The 20,163-nt window shown below is 39.4% G+C and overlaps 1 protein-coding gene across 2 annotated transcripts in view; it reads right to left on the bottom strand.

Annotated features, from left to right (window-relative positions):
• Positions 1 to 597: 597 nt before the first annotated feature.
• Positions 598 to 20,163, bottom strand: part of kcnt1a (potassium sodium-activated channel subfamily T member 1a) — a 31,792-nt gene continuing 12,226 nt past the window's right edge. For both annotated transcript variants that reach the window (XM_032539461.1, XM_032539462.1), the window contains 28 exons: positions 19,903 to 20,050; positions 19,723 to 19,770; positions 19,315 to 19,363; positions 19,043 to 19,102; positions 18,652 to 18,726; positions 17,862 to 17,945; positions 17,366 to 17,460; positions 15,984 to 16,164; positions 15,741 to 15,905; positions 15,431 to 15,567; positions 13,979 to 14,042; positions 13,718 to 13,826; positions 12,516 to 12,624; positions 11,249 to 11,398; positions 10,204 to 10,433; positions 9,860 to 10,076; positions 9,025 to 9,130; positions 8,714 to 8,886; positions 7,429 to 7,500; positions 7,022 to 7,156; positions 6,717 to 6,828; positions 6,447 to 6,548; positions 6,112 to 6,195; positions 5,882 to 6,010; positions 4,691 to 4,985; positions 4,509 to 4,571; positions 4,317 to 4,401; positions 598 to 2,917 (listed from right to left, as the gene is read on the bottom strand). In XM_032539461.1, the coding sequence (XP_032395352.1) occupies positions 2,800 to 2,917; positions 4,317 to 4,401; positions 4,509 to 4,571; positions 4,691 to 4,985; positions 5,882 to 6,010; positions 6,112 to 6,195; positions 6,447 to 6,548; positions 6,717 to 6,828; positions 7,022 to 7,156; positions 7,429 to 7,500; positions 8,714 to 8,886; positions 9,025 to 9,130; positions 9,860 to 10,076; positions 10,204 to 10,433; positions 11,249 to 11,398; positions 12,516 to 12,624; positions 13,718 to 13,826; positions 13,979 to 14,042; positions 15,431 to 15,567; positions 15,741 to 15,905; positions 15,984 to 16,164; positions 17,366 to 17,460; positions 17,862 to 17,945; positions 18,652 to 18,726; positions 19,043 to 19,102; positions 19,315 to 19,363; positions 19,723 to 19,770; positions 19,903 to 20,050 (3,395 nt within the window). In that variant the 3' untranslated portion in view covers positions 598 to 2,799. The remainder of the gene's footprint in view (positions 2,918 to 4,316; positions 4,402 to 4,508; positions 4,572 to 4,690; positions 4,986 to 5,881; positions 6,011 to 6,111; positions 6,196 to 6,446; positions 6,549 to 6,716; positions 6,829 to 7,021; positions 7,157 to 7,428; positions 7,501 to 8,713; positions 8,887 to 9,024; positions 9,131 to 9,859; positions 10,077 to 10,203; positions 10,434 to 11,248; positions 11,399 to 12,515; positions 12,625 to 13,717; positions 13,827 to 13,978; positions 14,043 to 15,430; positions 15,568 to 15,740; positions 15,906 to 15,983; positions 16,165 to 17,365; positions 17,461 to 17,861; positions 17,946 to 18,651; positions 18,727 to 19,042; positions 19,103 to 19,314; positions 19,364 to 19,722; positions 19,771 to 19,902; positions 20,051 to 20,163) is intronic.

The raw sequence follows: 20,163 nt of genomic DNA, 5'->3' as shown, positions 1-20,163 counted from the left end.
TGTGTAGGGGGGTGAGAACTGCACAATACTTGATATTTGTTTGCTACATTTTGTACATTTTTGAGTAGTATTTTTTGTACATTACGTACAAGTTATGTTTACTAAAAAAGCAGGCACTATTTTAAAGTTTATTCTGTTACAGGCTTTCAGAGATGTTATGAGTCTTATTTCATTGTGTGATATTTTGTTTATTTATTTTAAAGAGATAATAAAATGCAACTAGGTATGTTTTCTGATGAAGTGTGTGTGCTTGCTTATGTTCTGTTTGCATTTGTGTGTGTATACAGTATGTGCATCTGTTTCTTACTGCTCCCCTTTTCTTTCTTTGACCATTTGTCTCCCTGTTTCACTCGTTTTCTTTATGTCATACCCTACTGCTTTATTCCCCCCTTTCTTTGTCTCTTCTGAATGAGGATAAGAGTGTTTAAGAGAGGTCTTGTACGGCTGTGTTGGTCATACTTACTCTCACATAAATTTCCATACACTGTTTCACACAATAATACCCTCACTCACACTTCTCTTTGGATCATTATTCATTTCTACTACACAGTTAGGGCAAATCAACTCCTTTCTTCCAATAAAGGCCTTTTTTTTTCCTCAGGAAAAACGCAATCATCTCTAAAGCTCAATAATTTACATGTTACATTTTAGTTTAATCTATAAAGAGGTCCCTGGTCTCGGCCAAGAAACAGTCCTGCACAAAACTACAACTTGGTGTTTTAACACTTTAGTGCTTGTACGGATGAGACAAGGAATATATAGTATGCTATTCCCCCCCCCCAAAAAAAAATCTGCGAGGAACATTTTTTTTTCTTTCTTTAACCTGCAAAAACTACAAAATCATACATCCTACAGCAGGAACCGTTATTAAGCAACATGTTCCAAGGAAGTGTACCAGCATTTGTTAGCAGAAGGTAGTGTGTTGCAGAGCACTATATAATATAGAGAATTAAAGTGACAAGAGAGGCAGTAAATGGTGCACTATATAGCAACTAGGGATTGATTTAAGTCATTGCCCTGCTCTTACTAGTTATATTGCCTCACCTGTTCTCCCGTTTGCAGTTTATTCTTCCACAAACAATATATCAAGCCACTGCACCCACATTAAAACAACACAGGTGTTTCCACTTGAGTTGCCTGATTAGAGCTCGTCTCCACTCTTGGTTGCCAGTAATGTGACTCACATGTTAGTCACACCGCTACCTCCTACTTTCTTATCTTCTAACCCTTCTCTCTGTGCTTCTCCTACCTGCTTTCCGTTAACATCTCCTTGTCCTTCACATCTACTTCACAATTATCTCTCCTTTTATTTAGTTATTTTATTTATAGTTTATAGAGTATATTTACTACAAAACTGTGTTTCACACAGACCTCAGTGTTACTCTGATGTGGCCTTCCGCTTTCCATTTAGGCTGGTAACTGTGATGAATCTTCATTGAATTCTGACATTAGCTGTTTACCCATTTCCAGCCTTTAGCATCTAATCCAAGATAACATTCTCCTGGCTGTAGCTTAACATTTAGTGTACACACAAGAGTAGAATTGCAGACCTGAGTGGTGTTGAGCTTCTCATTTAAATCTCAGCAAATTCCTAAAACTATTCCTTTAAATTGCCATTTGTATGGTAAGACATGTAGCAGTACTAAGGCTAAATTATCAGACAACTCACACTAACAGTTTCAAAATTATTTTTTCATAATATAGCACTTTAATGTGCAAAGTAAAATAAAACTCCAGTACAAATATTTTCAATATTTAAATATGGATGAAGTTAAACATTCTTGTGTACAAGATGTAGTATTTTAGAAATGCATACCTTGTCCAAACAGCCACAAAATGTAAATTCATAAGCACATTCTTTCACTGAGCAGTGCTGAAAGTAAAATGAGGTTTTCTGGTTACAATTATATAAAACAAATCAAATAAATCCTTTATGGCACAATACTGACTGTATGGCACGACCTGTTAAAAGGGTTGAACTAAGCACTTGTAGTGCAAAAACCTCATCCAACCTAAGAAAAGCACTGCAGAGAAACATATAAGTAACCATCATTGTTTGTACAAAACATACTAATCAAGACCTCTACACCACTGAACAAATATGTACTTCTATGGTTCAGCTACAGAAAAAAGCTTTAAAGGAAAGCTTTACTGCACATATTTATTTACATTCACATAGTCATAGTCACATACTGTTAAACCTTTTTTTTTAATTTTATGATTATATTTTATATTGGTGGGGAAAAGGTGAGTGTATCTGGCCCTGTGAAATTAAGAATAATTGCACCTGATTTCTGTTAAATAAAGCCTGCAAAAAAAATACTCTGCGTCCTAAAATCTCTAATTTTGATGTCCAACTTGTTCTTTCCCAAGGGAGCCACAACCGGGAAGAGCAGAAGCAAAATATACAATTCACTTCAATCAAAGGTTCTTTTGTTTGGTGAATCTCTCTAACACACTCTAATCAAGGGCAATGCTGCAGATGTGATGGAACAGATTCAAATCCTTTTACTTAGCTGAATTATTGTGTTAACAAGCTTGTCCCTGACGATCAACACGCTTTCATAGCAACGAATGCACTATTCTTACATTGTAGCAAAAGGATGACGTCACAGATGAGGTTAAATGTCACCTGCCAAACAGTAGGCACTCATATAATACAGTTATAGACTGCAGTGCTGGAACATTGTAGCACAAATTGTTCTCTTTCAGACTGAACCTGCATGGCTGCAACCAGACCCCCATCAAAGCTGAAGGGGGTGATTACGAAAGAGTGTACCAGTGAAGGTCATGATGGAATCAGAGCTGGGTGTCCTCTCTGGCGTCCATGCTGCCCTCATGTGTCTCTCTCAAGCTGCTTCTGTGGACAGGAGGCACCTCTGGGACGTGAGCCAGAGGGTCTGAACGAATCAAGTACCTGAGAGAGAGGTCAGAAGAACAGAAAAAAACGAGATAAGGGCGTGCATCGATTGTTGAGGAGTTGCCACATGGGAGCATTCATTCATTCACTTTCAAACCGATCCATAATCACCAGAAGCAACATCATTATCAAACCGACACATGTAAGCTAAATACTCACTCTACTTTTAGCTCTGTTTTGGGCTCCACCAACTCCTGATGGAAATATTTGGCTCTTAAGCTGCTAAATGTTCACTCGCTAACTTTAGCTGTTGACTGTTTGGTGTTAGGCAGGTAGCGTACAGCGTGTTTTTAAAAGCTTTTCTTTAGCTGGAAACAGATGCCTGTTGTGGCTGGGAAAAAGGTTGATGAGTGAAACAAAACAATAAGTTAAAACACATCAAAGCTCTCATTACAAGCGCTCCTAAACACTTTACTCATGGTCATTACATCTATTAATAATATCACAATATTGATTAGTGCAGCTTTGAAGGCTCAATTATACTCTGCAACGTACACATACATGGACAGCTGCAGACACAACGGACGCATAGTAGCTCTGTTTATATTCTCCTTGGAGGATGCAATTTTTGCGCACTCCCGGACCATAGGTGCATAATGACAACTGGATACAGCATCCGAGGCGGAGCCCCGTTCATTCCAATGAGAGTTGTTTAGTGGCGCAGGAAGCAGAAAAAAGTCCAACTTCTGCATATAAAATTACCTATATGATCGGCGCTGCACTAACTTGAATTGGGATTAAATTATTTAATTGTGTAGGTCTTCTACTTTCAAAATTTGTTTCGGCGGAGCTGTGATATTGCACATATTTACAGAAGTCTTGTTTGCAATGTAATTATATGGGAAAAAGTCTTTTTGGGCCCATGAGGCATCACGTGAGGGACACATAAGTTGTAATTCCACTATGTCAAATTCGCTTGGAAGCCCAGTGCAATTCCTGGGGGCCTGTCACGGACAAAGACAGCATCATTTCAAGCTTAAGTGAAGTACTAGTTATAGTGGCAAAGGGATATTTTTGTCTTCACTATTAATTTTTTAAAAATCCACTATGAAAAATCTAACTGTTTTGCTTTGATTATCACTTTGATGAGTAATACACATGAAATAAGATCTATAAATAAGACAGCTTTAAGAAAGTTGAGAAATAAACAGTAACAGTGCTGACTCAATTTCACCCCATTTGTACTAAACAACAAACCCGCACAATGGGACCGATGCAAAGGAGTGTAATTTAGGGTTCTGCTGAGGCTCAGAATAGCAGGGCCGGCATGTGTATGTGCGTGAGGAGTGTGTATCAAAGCGTAGGGTCCGGTGTAAGGTCCGTGTCTCCACATGCCTACTTTCATAGCCACGGCGATAGATTTACCGCAGAAGCATAAATCACGCTTAATGCTTACACAATGTCATTGAGCTCCAGCCTGGTGTCAGGAGACGGGTTGATCAAGACGTAGGACAAGGTGTTTTGGTGATCATTCTGCTCATCTGAAACAGAAACATGACCTCTATGAGCAAACCGGAGTGGCAACATCTGTATGACGGTGTGATGGTCTAATTTACACCTGCAATAGCATCATAATTTAAATCTTTACCTTGTAGGTATCCTAGATTAACTCTGTTCATGACGTCGCTGGCTGTCAGATTAGTGAGGTCTTCTGCACAGAACATAGTTAGACAAGAAACAAGCAAACTTTTAAGCAGAAGAAGACATGAATGTTTGTGTAAGGAAAGCTCTGAGCAGTTGGCCTTCTCATGAAGATGTGTCCATCCTCACCATATCCAGAGGTGGGGAGGCCCAGATGTTTCATGCGGTTGCGGACCAGCTCAGACAGCTCTTCTCTCTCAGAGCGTCGGTAGAAGTTGAGGCGCTGCTGAGCGATGCGCTGGGCGTGGTCCTTGCTCGAGTCGCGGCTCACTCCCTGCCGCTTCATGCTTTTCTTACTCAGACGCCGTGCCCACTGCATGCTCTTCTTCCTCAGCAGAGGGTGATCGGATTGATCATTGCTGCGAGACTCGTCCCCCTTGTCCTTGGTGTCCTCGCAGTCATCAACACTGACTGATACCTGCGACTGGGATTGGGGGGGCAATAAGTTTACTTCATGACCAGGAAATAAATCGTAGTTTTTAGTGCTTGTCCAGTCCCCCACTTTGGTCCAGGCAGAGACTAAAGCCTACTGACTTTGGTCATTCCCTGACTTTTTCTCCATTGCCACCAGCAAGTCAAAGTTTTCACTTATTCTGGGAATTATTTTAACATATACTTAATAGATTGGCACAATTTTAGTAAAGGCATTAATGGTTCCCAGAGGATGAATCCTAATGACTTTATTGATCTCTAGTCTAAATGCACAATGTTCCACTTCCAGGATTGCTCTGTTGCCGCCAGAAATTCCGCTGGATTTCTCTCTTTTCAGCGGAATGTCCATTACCCTACGCTTTCTTTCTGTTGGAATTTTACTAGGACTATGGTTAACTGCTCCTTACATATTTGCAGGGTAAATTCAGACAGCCAACTAGGTTATCTGTCCAATCTGAGTTTTCTGTTGTACGATTTAAACAACTTTTGAACGTACACATGTTCCACCAAAACAAGTTCCTTTCTGAGGCTATTTGCTGCGGCACCGTTGCTCAGCCACCAATGACGATTGTGATTGGTTTAAAGAAATGCCAACAAACTAGAGCACGTTTTTCTCTCATCCTAGAATGCTGTGTGTACCAGGCAGACCCTCTCTTGCAGCGCTGTGGGGGAAGGTCGGGCAAAGCGAGACTAGGTGATCTCTAACCTTTCCCCCTGCAAAATGTGTTGTTCTGAGTGAAAAGCATAGTATATATAGTAGTAACAACTAATGGATGGATTGCCATGAAATTTGTTTGCCACAGGATGAAAGCAGTGATTACAAGCTTTTTTGAAATCAAGGAGGATTTAAGCTTGAGACAACTTAAAATACCAGCTCAGAGCTCTCACCTCAGAAGTCGAGAAAATGTGGGATTCTGTCCGATAGATCCCGATAGGAATTTCAGCACTAGAGGAGCAGAGTTTCTGGAACAATCTACCATAAGTACTAATCCACAGATCTTCCTCTGTTACTTTCATCTGGAACAAGAGATACATGGGTATACTATTAGTTAGATAAACTGGAGTATGGCACTGTGTCTGTGTCAACTTTTTTTACTTAATTTTTCTATCTAACTCACAGCACAGAGGTATCCTGATCCTGGAGTGGTGTCCAGCCCCAGCAGCAACCTTGCAATAAGGATCATGTAGTCCTTCACAAAAGACTGGCATGGAATCACAGAAAAAACACTTTTAGAACTGAAGAACAGTGGATATAAAGAAACTTTGGTCAGTTTTCTATCAATGACTCAACACAAGAGGGCACTTCTGCTTTATGCTGGCAAAGCTGCTCTGTTTCTACAGGTACCGCGGTTTCTCAGTTCTACTGTAAGACACATTCATTTCTTTCACCTAGCATTTATTTAGAGGGAGAGTTATTTAAGGATGCTTTGCTGTAGGTGTGTAGTGTACCAACCTGATACAGCAGGGTGTCCAGCATGCTGATACTGAATACTCTCCCTGCAGCGAAGGGTAGGCGAAACATGAAGGCCAAGTTGGAACCTTTATCACGCTCTTTCTTGACACACAACACAGCAATGATCAACAGCATTAAAAGGACTGTCGCTTTTCTGACAGTGTGGAAAGTCAGATGAAAATGGCAAAAATACTGGCTTTAGCATCTTCTCTTTACAATTCATGTTCATAATTTACACAATTCACTGTAAGCCCACTTGTTGTGTTTTACCTTCTCCAGCTTGGAGAGGGCCAGTGAATAGCAGTCCTTTGCTCTGAACTGCATGAATCTCATGTTGGATGGATGAGTAAGCTCTGTGATAATGCTGAGACTGGGAAACAACCTGGAACGTTGTTCCATTCAAAAATGTCAGAGATTATGAGACTAAACACCACGATTTATTACCAAACTTTTAAATTCATTATAGCAAAACGGCTGTTGTTTAACCATGGTTTGCAATATAGGCTAAAAAAAAAGTAAAGACCATATCATGAATTAATAAATGATAAACATTACGATAAAAGAAAATCAATTACCTGAACATCGTCTGTACATTGACAATAGTTTTGGCATCGGCCATGTAGTCCTCCTCAGCACTCATCGTACTCTCTTTATCCACAACAACCAAATTATCGGCGTAGATAATGCCACACTGCAGCAAGCTGTCCAGACTGAAACACACACACACACACACACACACACACACACACACACACACACACACACACACACACACGCACACACACACACACACACACACACGCGTGCAACAATGAGAATAGCAACAGCAGGCACCGCAGATTTGCCTGGAACATGCTGCACATCCAATTAAATTACTCAGATACGTAAGTAAAAACTCCTCTTCAATATATTTTAATCATAAGATGAATGTAATATATGATACAATTATAATGAAAAGCAGGAAGTGAAATGCCAGTCTTACTTGTCTATGGTCCCAGCCATGTAGTAGACCATAGGAAAACAGCAGATGGCCTCCAGAAAGTGATTTTCTGGACTACAGGAAACATGATAGAGAAAATTTGTCCCATTTTGTTTTTTGTTGCACTTCTTACTGCAAACCACACAATGCATTTCTTAGTAAGTAGTTTTTAAAACATGGATGATGCACGACTAGTCAACTATTCATCTTACTGCAAACTTAGAGAAAGCCTTGAACATAAGTTAAAAACATGTTACTTGCAGTTATGTACAATAAATGTAAATGTGATGTTCTGATTGATGTTTTTTAATTTGTTTTATTTATGTTACTGGAAAATGTGAATTTATTTTAAGTTTGAAAATGTTTGGCAAAACATGGAAATAGAAATGAACAAACTAACTGTATGAAAAGTTTACATCATGAAATGCAATACTTAACAGTTTAGAAAATGTGTTGATCATTTAGCAACTGTTCTCCAACACTTGCATCCAAGATGTTCAACTAAGTACACATTAAACACACTGAAAATGACGTTATATCTTATGTATGCTTTAGGGATGAGTGTTTACTACTATGTGATGATGTACAACAGTAAGTACCGGGACCTAAGGAGCCTATGTGGTAGTTTAACTTCCTACTTGGTGTGTCATTAGGCTAAGGGATGAGTCTGTCGGGGGGGAAGGCACACTCCGAGAGATTTAGTTGCTTCATTACTGTCTGTCCACCACCACCACCAACCCTGACAGAACATTACTCTAAACATCTTCCCAGTCCTGCTGACTACAGACCCAAGGCTGTCGTAAGTGCTTGCATTGTGTATCCAACTGTGTGGGTGTTAGTTTTTGTGTGTGTGCAACAGTGAAAGGAAGGTAGAAAGAGAGAGATGCATTTGGGGGACTGAGAGCTTGCTTGTGGGGGCTGAAAAGGGACTGATCAGGGCTGCTTGGTGTTCTACAAAGAAATCATTTTTGATCTTTTTCTCCCCTTGTAGCAAAATATATCATTCAGGTTCAAGGCAAAGCAAGTTGCTATGGTAACTGTCTGGAGCTATAGAGTGAAGCATTTTTTTTAATTTCTTTGTCGCTCAAAACACACTCACTGTGAGCAGCAGCAGTAACCGAACATCAGTGTTGACAATGGAGTTCCACCTCCAGCCTTGCCCTTAGCGTTCGGCTGACATTGGCTTTTAGCATGCATAATGTTTCCCAGTGTTACATGGTGATTGACAGAGTAAGGGTTGAAAGAAAGGAACAATGTGTGTATTTTTTGTGTGTTAAAGTGAACTCACGAGTTATCAAGCAGCAAGACAATGGGGTTGAGTTCTTTCCTCGGTCTGTAATAAGCTCTGAGGGGCACTATGAAGTTATAAAGACCGTTCCCTGCAGTCTCAGCAGACACAATGATGAGCTTGTTTTTAAAACCATAAGCCTTAGCATCCTCAAAGCTGTTGTGCCTGCAACCCTGCATAAGGAGAGAAAAAAACAGGTATTTTACTGTTGGTTGGCTTTTATGATGTGAAGGACAGAGAGAAGAAGGAAAGGAAGGAATGATGGCGGCAGTAAGTAACTGAGTGACTAAGTTGGAACAGCGACTGCCCACCTGGTCAAGTCGTAGGCAGCAAAACGGTGCTTTTTCAGCCAACAGATGGCACAAGGTAGGCGAGCTCCCAATGTACGGCGAGTTAGGGGGATAACCTTTCACGTACCTGCCATCAAATCCAAAAAGCAAGAATGACAAATTTTATAGAAACAAACTGTGAAATTTGTCAGGATGTCTTGTTGTAATTTTATTCATTCATTCATTCATGTTACCTTGGAAATGAGCCATTAGTGTACTCTGGTTCAACATGCATGCTGAGTAAACTATTCACAGAATGACAACAGGTAAGATTAGTGTGTTGGTCTTTTTTGGACGGACATTCTGGGAAGTTGCATAATAGTAAAGCTACTGCAGGCTCAATTTTAATATGTATGATTGTTTGCTTAATTAGCATTTTGCAGGTTTAGCATATATCAAAGGGCTGTGGTTTAAAGTATTTTAGGCTCAACTAGAAAGGCAACAACATGGGGGGGGGGGGCGAGCACAGTACAATAACTTCTACACGAGTACTACACTTAACAAAGTTATAAACGCAACACTTTTGTTTTTGCCCCCATCTTTTATGAGCTGAACTCAAAGATCTAAGACTTTTTCTATGTACAGGTTTATTTCTCTCAAATATTGTTCACAAATCTCTCTAAATCTGTGTTAGTGAGCACTTGTCCTTTGCTGAGATAATCTATCCACCTCACAGGTGTGGCACAACAAGCTCTCTCTCTCTCTCTCTCTCTCTCTCTCTCTCTCTCCCTCTCTCTCTCTCTCTCCAGTATATTTAAGTCAATTCTGTTTGTTATTCATGCTTGAGCAGGACATTTAAGTACTCTTTCCTGCATACTCAGTAGATGAGTGGCCTTTTTCATCTGTGAAGACAGAATCATCTTCTGATTGGTCACTGAGGAGGTCACATGGCAGAATTGAGGCGGAGTCGGCGATCTCCTGAACTGGAGCGATGCTTGGCCTGCGGCCCTCTGTTCCATTTAATGCAGGTGGGACCAGTCTACCACCTGAGACGTCAGGTGGACTCGTATTCTGAAGATCCATGGCAACAGTGCCTGTAAATGATATTCACTGGCGCTTTACATCAAACATAAGGAACCCGCGTCTCCACAATCAATCCAAATTCATCAATACCTTTCAGACCTCTTTCATCAACAAGAGCAGTTCATCACACTCTCTCACCCATGCTAGCGATGATGCTGTGTACAGGAAGCTGCGAGGGCCCGTCATAGCGTCCCCCGGCAGGGCGGCCCTTCTTCTCCTCCTGGTTGAAGATGAAGGCTGAGTTCTCCTCCTTAGTGATGTTGATGTAGTAGCACGTGTCTGTGGCAGCCATGATGTGGCGCGGGCCAGGGTTCAGCAGGATGCTCTTGTTGTCTTCCCTCTTTATACCAATCAGACACACGCCGTACCTGCACGTCACATGTATACTTGAGTTAAAAATCTTAATTAGCTTTGTATCAACTCATTTGGTAATGGCTTGAATGTAACAGACGCTCATTAATATTAAAAAGTTACGCACTAAAGCTTTAACTGAAAATGCTTTAAATTTGACAACATGACTCCAGAAAAAAAGATTATGTTAACTAATGATTTTTAGTCAAATCTGCAAATGTAAACTTGATTTGTCTAATGCATCAACTTACTGCTCTGTATTTATTTATTTACTTAACCTTGTGAAAAAACTTTAAGGCAACAGGTTTCCATGCAGATTTCTAGAAAAGTCAACCAATTCGGGATAACAGTCTACACAAACCTCAAAATAGTTACAGCATGTAACCACAACCTGTCATTTTAAACCTGAGGTGCAACCAAGCTATCGTTAACTGGTTCCCTGTGTGATGACAGACTATGAAGAAAGGGAATAAGGAATATTCCAAACAGTTTCTTCAAACAACACCAGTGTTGTCTTGACATTCAAGATTTGTATTCAACTTCTGTAGCAGTGAGCTAAAAAATGGTTTTGTAATGTGCAACATTATTTTACATCACTTTTTAGCTGGATGAATAACACCTACAGTATATTCAAAAAGTTAGATTATTGGATCTTTTTATCAATTTGGTTATTAAACTAGGATGAAACAAAAGAGTAGTAGTGCACTGCTGCTGTACTTGATTATACAAGATGATAACAGGTCAAACAATTGAACAACCCCTGTAAATGTCTTGGTATATTTTCAGCTGGTCAGTATCTAGAGAAGATGCTTTAGTTTACATGTCAACTCACTTCTTGTGAGCATGAAAGGAGGCGTATGTAAAGCTTTTGCCGTTATACTCTCCAAAGAACTTGCTGTCACACACTCGGATGTGGTAGACCTCGTTGCCAGAGCAACATCCGTACATCCTCTGCCAGTGCTCCGGAGACTGTTGTCCTTCTCTGCAATCATTCAGGGAAAATACAACCAAACATACAGACAAATCAATACATCTTATACATTTTAAAGTGTAAGAAATTTGCCACATATGCAATATACTGTACATGCAGTCAAGAGCACTCATTATAGTCCTTCAAAAAAACTTTCTTCCCACATCCCTCCAGACCCTCTCCCGGTCTGGAGGGATGTGGGTCTCCTGCCCTCACCCTGAGTCTCCTGGGTTCTCTGATGAAAGCAGACAGCTTGATCCATGTGTCAGCCACTCGGCTTGTCTCTAATATGCCCATTGGAAGGACTTCTGGTAATTGTGGTAATTACTCAAGCATTATGATGCTCAGAGCAAACCTGAGGTTGCAGTTTACATACTTGATTAATATTTACATAAGATGACATCAATTGTATTTCACACAGTGGCTTCTATACTGTAACTCAATGTAAAGACAAAACATGATTATTACTATCTCCTGGTCCGGATAAACGTGTTTACCACTGAACCTCCTTGTTGGGCTGCATGTCTCTGCATTCATCTCATTTGCTCAAGGCAAACACATGCAACGCAAACACACACTTGCATAACCATACTCCCTCATGAACAGTCAGATAACTGTAATGCTTATTTTCATGTACACATTTGTATTGATGCTTGCAATGTCAAAACCTGTTCACCAATCGTCTAATAAAAATACACATAGTTTCACTTTCAAAAACGTTGACTTTAGGAACACAGAAAGTGCTATAGGCCACTACTTCCCCTTTACTGCTGTTACTGCTTTTACAGCCATTGGAATCAGATTTGAAAAGATCCGTTTGCATGCTGTGAAAAATCATTTCCTCCCGGACAGCTTTTCAAACTGTTTAACAAAAACACTTTGTATAAGAATCCATTTAGGTGCAGCCTGTTCCCATTTTTTGCTTAAATGACCTCTTTACTTCCTGCCGTTTTCCACAATAAACTAAGACTTTTGTCTTTGCTTAACCTTATCACCTCTTTGTGCCTGTTCCGTTGACACATCCATATATATCAGCGGATATGAACATGTACAGAAATGTGAACTTTAGAATCACAGTTATGAGAAATCAAAAAGCCTGAGAAGCCCCTGGTTATGCAAGATGACTGACCGTCCGCGGGAGGTGTGTACAAGGAGCGTGACCAAGGTGGAGGTGGCCGGACACACACAGTTAAGAGCCAACATGGCATATTTGAACTCCTCCTCACAAACAACATGATCTGAAAAAGGTCAAAAGTATATTACCATCTGTTACACAGGAATGGTTCTTTATAAGTGGGCAAAATCTTTTACATGAATAGTTCGACATTTTCCTTTCTGGCAAAGAGTTAGATGAGGGGATCAATACCTCTCTCTTATCTGTACGTTACTTATGAAGCTAGCGAAAGCTGCAAGTCTTTTAGCTTAGTGTGAGATCAATAAAACTCTCCAGCACCATAAAATCTCATCTTCAATCAACTCAAGAGAGTGACAGACTAACTCCCTGATTAAACAAACAAGATATACAGTATATCATATAGATATGTAAATTAGTGAGCTTTCAAGGTTAACTATTTTCTTCTGTTTCCAGTTTTTATAGATAGATAGATAGATAGATAGATAGATAGATAACTTTATTGTCATTACACATGTACAAGTACAAGGCAACGAAATACCGTTTGGAGCATGCTAAGCTAAGCTAATTAACTCCAGCTTTTGCCTCATATTTTGTCATTTTTTGACCATTTTAGGGCATAGGATCAAGCTGTAAACACAACATAGATATGTTATCGCCTTTTAAGTTCTTATGGCGGACTTGTTGGCAAGCAGTTAACAATTTACATATCCAGCAAATAGGGAGCAATTATAGCATTCAATTGAAGTTTTGCATCTGGCCGCCAAACGGGATGTACGTCCAACTATGTTTTTGTCTCCAACAATTCCTGAGGGAAATATTTGGGTCTCCACTATGTTTGCAATTCAGTCTTGTCAGTCAACTGAAAATTATGCAACAAGAGAGTGATTCAAAATTAAAGAGTAGTGGGCTGGAAGGCCAAAATAAAAAAAAAAACTGAAAAATGCTTTAAGACAAGCCTGACAAGCCAGAACCACATCAAATTATGTTTGCTGCCGCTATGGTGCGTCTAGATTTCTAGGCTAATTCAAGACTGTAAAGCTGAGGTGAATTACAGATCCGGTGATAATTCTCTGTGGGTTCATTACTACGTGATAAGTGACCAACTTCACATACAAGTAGTCATCTAATCCACCATTAGGCTTATAACTCTCGGCCAGAAACCAAAAGCGTTTCACTGACAGTTTCGAAATTCTCACCTGCAAATTTTACATGAAACTTATTTTCAGGTTTAAGTATTTGGACATAAAGGGGGCAATTTGGAGCAAAGTCCTTCACTGCCCAGGCTCTCAGGATGGTTTGATGGTCCTGATGGAAAACAGTAAGAGATAATTCATTTTCACTCAATTATTGTCTTTGTGACTGCTAGCATGAATTACTCGAGTTTTTGACCATTGAATGACAAATCATAATTGGTAAAGAGTTATGGCAGAGAGTTCATTAATTGTCTCTCTTCTTACCGCAGCCATGCGATCCATTTCGTTACGACTGCTTAGAATGAAACAAGCCTCTGCGTCATCCATTCTGCAGCAGCGAGACATCATGACAAATAACAGATTACTCAAATACAAAACAGCAGGAAACTCTGCCACAAAAGAGTCAGCCAGTGACATTTGACCAGTCAGAAGAGACAACAGCAAGATCTTTTGATTTAATACTCAACTTTGCCTGCATACTGTATAGACAAGTATACAACCTGAAATGATCTGTGCTGTAATTGTGCTGTAAATGTGGTGTGCTGTTTTTGCATATGATTATCACAGCCAGGAGATTGCAGAATGCAAAACAAGTGTGGGCGAATTTGAAATGTTGCCAGATGCAGGATGTAACCGCGACACACACCCAGTCCTCTACTTCTAATGGCTCTATCACAACCCTACCAAATGTTTCCAGTTGAAGTTATAAAAACCCATTTCATTGAAGTAATACTTTGGTGTTTGATGTAACGTGTTCCATACATTATTGTACAACTGTTGCACGGGACCATTATGTGTTTTTGACAAGCTGTTTTATGTTTGTTATTTAAGTATTAAATATATATATATAATTCCATAAATTTAGGGGACTCAAAAGAGAAAGAAAATGTTGAAATTAAGATATTCTGACTTTTAGTTCCTGATACATCCCGAGTTAATGATGTAGGGTTTCTGATGACATTGCCAAGGGTATTTTCTTACACTGAAGAAAGCAGAACCACATTAAATAGTAACTGTAACTACTATATATGACAAGTAAATTGACCCATTTGTGTAAAATCAGGTGGATTTATTCTCGAAGCTTGGCTCTATCTCTGTAAAGTATTATTGGATCTGCATGTGATTGATGCTACATAAATAAATTATATACACTGCTCTGTTCGGGGTCTTTCCTGAGGCAACAGGTCACCAAGATACAAATATAATATTATTGCAAGATATCAGACCCCCTCCTCAGACTCGCTGGATTCAAGATGTATTGTATTCCATGAGGTTGGAAAAGCATTAACTTATTTGTCTCTTTTTGTCTTTCTTTTATTAGTTTTTTTTTGGTCATCATTTTCTTGCCTAGGGTGTATCTGTATGTGTGCATGCATGTGTATCCATACGTACATGCAAAGATATGCATTTACATTTGTACTTTCTTAGGTCTCATATCAATTTCATACGGATTTTTACGAAATGTACGTTACTTAGACCTTATTGGAAACCTAAATAAAAAAGACCATTGATTAACAAAAAAATATACATAAATGACTATACAAAATGTTGTGGCAATTGATCCAGCATGTGTTGAGATATATTTAACTGGATAAGTGTAACCTTTTATCTGTAGGCCTCATCCTCTGTGGAGCATTAATGTCATGGTAACTAATACAGAAACAAAGTGGTGGATCTACTGAAGGACAGACAGTCCAAAGTTTAAGTGTCACTTACTTAGCTCTTAGCAGGTCCTGGTCTTTGAGAACAGATCCTTGTAGATAGATGACCCTTTGAGACCACAGAGGGATCTGAAGCACTCTCCGGACCTGGAGGTCCATTTCACTTGGGCACAGGATCACTACATAGTAATCCTTTAAGATTGCACAAGAACCACTTTGTTATCTACAAAACAGTTACTGTCTTAGCTGAATCACAAGAGTTATTTTCCCTTTACATATCCTTGAAAACACACAATGCAGACCTTTGTCACAACCTAAATGTGTACTTTAGAGTATAAAATACACAAGTTTGTGTTTTTTGGTACCTGCAGTCTAGGATGGGCATATAATTCATTGAGAAAATCCATGAGCAGGTCTATCTTTAGTGTGCTGACACACAGCACTACGTGTTTCTCCGTCTGTGCTCTGTGGCGGCTGTAATTCCCTCCAGACTTCTGTCTCTCCATCCACAGGTACATCAGCTCCTCAAACTGACACAACAATTAACTGAGTGAAACCCCCAATGGAACATTCAAAGATTAACCGAGATTATTTCAGCATTGTCCTACCTGCAGAGGCAGCACCACCAGAGCCACACAGATCATGATGACCACCAACAGCTGCGAGGGCCATATGCGGGGGGTGACGTCTCCAAAGCCCACGGTGGAGAAGGTGACAATGCAGAAGTAGAAGGAATTGAAGAGGGAGAGATTTTTGCCTGCTCGCTCCAGGTGCTGGATTCCACATGTGCTGGACAGAACAGGTTAGATATAACCACACAATGCCATGTACTCTTCACATAAAGCAGGAATAGTTAATTAGTCCTAAAGGTATAATGGAATATATCAATATGTAATACAGTTATTTACGTAATTAAAATGCCTTGCAAAAAAAAAGAAAAGCTTTGTATTTCATTAGTGCTGTCAACTGATTAAAATGTTTTATCGCAATTTGCATTAATGTCATAGATAACTCGCAATTTAATTTTATCTATTCTAAATGTCCCATGATTTCTTTTTGTCCCATTATTTTTTCTCATTTTAATGCTCTTATCAACATGGAAAAGTGGAATGGATCGGGTTGCTTAGTGCAAATATTTTTTTATTGAAAACAACATTGCCTACTGTAGTGTTTAATTTCACACGTAACATTCTCACTTGGAGCAAATAATCTCTCACACAATGTAACACTGTCCATCAATATAAGAGTGAAAAAATACTTTGACTTTTTGCGATGATAGCTCAGTTCACAACAACAAAACACAGAGATCACTTTGGTCTCGTCAATGGAACCATTTGGCAACTTTTAAAAAGTAAACTTTCCATTCAGAATCTTACTAGCATTCATTTCGGCGTCTCACGCTCGACACTCAAAACTCAAAACTAACGTTACTACTCTTTGGCTGGCTCGCAAGCCCAAACAAGTGTGTCTGCCATGCTTGTTGTTTTGATTCCAGTCTTCTACTATATTTATACTATATTTTATATAACTTCTGATTAGTTAGTAAAAAATAAAAAAGGCTATGTTAAGGCAACGTTTTCCTGTTTTCACTTACAGGTTCGATTATTTACTAATAATTTATTTTAGGTTTCCTGGAAAGAACTATGCAATTTGATAATAATTGTAGGAAAAACATAGAGACAAAGTTCTGAGGTTGTTAAGTAATATAAGATCAATCTGTTGTGAGTTTATCATGGATTTCTTGAAAAAAACTTCCTTTAATTAGATCTTTCTTTTAAACTAAACATAAGTGTTAAGTGTACACTATCTTAGCATTTGGCAACAATTGGAAGATAATAGTATTTTTTGGCATCAGATCAACTTCCTTCGAATACACACATAGAAAGGTTTAATTCACACTCAATAGCTAATTAGATAGATAATAGATAATTGATAATTAATAATAGATAGACTAATAGATAATTAAAAAATCCTTGAGAAGCAGCCTCACCCAGTGAAGACCAGGCAGAGCAGGGTGCAGATGAGAATTAGGACCTGGTTGAACATGGCTGAGTTGGTCCTCTGGATTGCTCTGTGGACATCATTCTACCCATGCAAGAACAACAGCCTACTTTAACATGTGGAACTAAAAACTCAACTCTGCTTATATGAAAGAAATATATCAAACCAAAGGTTTTCTTTGACCATTGACGTCAACTCTGTCAGGAATCTCTCACATCATTATTGCAAATAAAGTTGACATTATTGTTCTGCTCCTAAAATGCTTCCTGTTGCAGCAATACTGAGCAGCATGATAAAATGCAAAGAGGACTGCAAATAACCCCTCAGAGGAAGCTCTCAGGGTGCAAGCAATCAGCAGAATGATTTGTGTTGTCAATAGCAGCACATGCAACTGTGAGCTGAAGTGTCTTGGATTAACAAAGTCATTAAAACATTGATTAAAAACAAGTCATTTACAGAAACAATTAAGTTAATGCTTTACATACGATCATGTTCTCCAAAGCACACTTAGCCAGCCAGCAGTTGAGAAACACGGGAATGAAGATGTTTCTGATTGAGGGCCAGAAGATCTGAGGATAAAGTGAAACATTTCAACTCACTTATGGATAACATTTCACTCAGTTCCATTTCAACAGTCAACAATCACACATTAAAAAACGCACCACCATTGGGAAATGCTGTATGCATTGCAGCTTAAATGCTTCACCAACAACAACAATCTTCTCTTATTATCCAACATTTTAACATCCAAAAATGACTGTGGTGCAGCCTGCAGTTTCCATCCATTTACATGTGTAGTTCAGTTCTCTGTGTCTGTGTGATCAGTCTGACTTAAAATACTTTTTTAGCAGCTATTCTCGAAGCCTAACATGGCACGAATATGAAAACGAGATACAGCTTTATTTATGATCGCATACTAACATACTCAGTCGGTTGCTCAGTATGCTATTTTAGGGGGATGAGGGATGATGCCATTCCCCTTGTTAGCAAAATGCATGTCCCTTACTAACCTGCCACCCCCCCTCTCCATCCTCTAGAAGCACAGAGAGTGCAGGGCAGAGGGGTTTTTTATTAACACGTTCATTGTTATTTCTGACTGAGATTGGTGCAAGTTAGAATCCATGGCACTGAAATATCAGTGGCCTAACTGCTGTGCTGTGCTGTGTCTTGGCAAACCCATGGTGCTGTCCATGGTTTTGAACTAGCAAATTAATTTGTACTTACGTATTCGTGTTTTCTCTGAGTATTTCAGTGTTGCCATGGTAAAGGTTTTACCGTAATGATGAAGGGAACGGTGTTGATCATCTCTAGAAGAAAGGACACTTGGAATATCTGCTCCCAGATGTTCCCCTAAATTTAAAAAAACACATGCACAGACTTTTTAACACAATAGACAGTGAGTCACTGCATAGATGCAGCTCTTAATTGTAGTCAGTCACTTTTCATGACCACTTAATCCTTCACCTCAACCAGATCCTGTAATTACCTTCTCTCCTTAATGTAGCCATGACAAATGACTTTGGCTAATTACGCCACTTATGGATTGTCAGTCTCAAAGAATGTAAGTGACTAATCATGCAGATTGTATTACTGACGTGCATAAAGTGTCTGTGTAATTATTGTGTGTGTGTGTGTGTGTGTGTGTGTGTGTGTGTGTGTGTCTTACCTTGTAGCTCAGATACATTAGTAACATAGTCTCCAGGAAACTAATGATGGCCACAATCACCTGCACAAACCAAAACAGGGAATATGAACACAAGCTCGAACAGAACGACCATTTCCGAACTAATCCTGTCAGCAGGAAATCCACAGTGTTGGCAAGGACCGTTCAACCGGTCAAATATTTGAAGACCTTAGTTCATACATTTCAATTTATAAAGGTTGTGTTTGTTCAAATTAATTCTTATTTTCCTTTGTACATAGTTAGTTGTGACTCACTTGAATGGCCCAGACAGGAATCTTTCTATCCACCCAGAAGATCAAATCCCTGTCAGACAGTGCACACCGCTCTTGCGTTAAGAGTCAAAAACTAAATATCCTCTACATCAGTCAAGAAATGCATTACAGTTTCAGTAAGAGATACATACTATCAAAATAAGACAACCTATCAGTTATATCTAATCTTTTTATATGTTTAGAAGGGTATTAATCGAGTAAGAGATAATACATGTGACAATCTTTCCAATTAACATGTCCAGGTTAAGTTTAATGACTGCAGGACATGAGGTAAGATACCACACAAAGAGCTGAATGAGCACACACAAAGTGTTGCTCCCAACAGATGCTACATAATCATGTTCTACTTCTTTCACCCTATTAGGAGAAATCACACCTTCTGCTGCTTACCAGTTAATTTCTCTGTCCTGCACGGATCCGTTCCATTGGCAGTCGACACTGCAGAATAGTAAGAAAGACAAAAATAATGAAAAGTTAGTGAATGTAGGCATCCAAAAAGTTGGCCTTTGTGTTATCGCTCTTATAAAAATTTAGACTGTATGTTAGTGCTTTTGTTGACAATGGACAAACCATTTGTTGTTGCCACTGGGAGCGTTCTGCTGTCCTGCGCTGTGACTGGCGCTGGCGCCTTGACCCGGGTTATCGGTCACCACTCGGATGGTGTACAGCAGGCAGGTGAGCAGCTTCAGGGAGAAGTTAAACACACGAATCCGAAGGCCTAAGGGCAAGAGAGGGCAGGCAAGGCAAGGCAGTTTTATTTGTATAGCACATGTCAATAACAGGGCAATTCAAAGTGCTTTACGCAAAATCAGTTAAACAGATAAAACACAA

This window comes from Etheostoma spectabile, chromosome 16 (genome assembly GCF_008692095.1).
Source record: "Etheostoma spectabile isolate EspeVRDwgs_2016 chromosome 16, UIUC_Espe_1.0, whole genome shotgun sequence".
Lineage (NCBI taxonomy): Eukaryota > Metazoa > Chordata > Actinopteri > Perciformes > Percidae > Etheostoma > Etheostoma spectabile.
The sequence above is the reverse complement of the archived record's forward strand: the minus strand, read 5'-3'. Positions and strand labels throughout refer to the sequence as shown.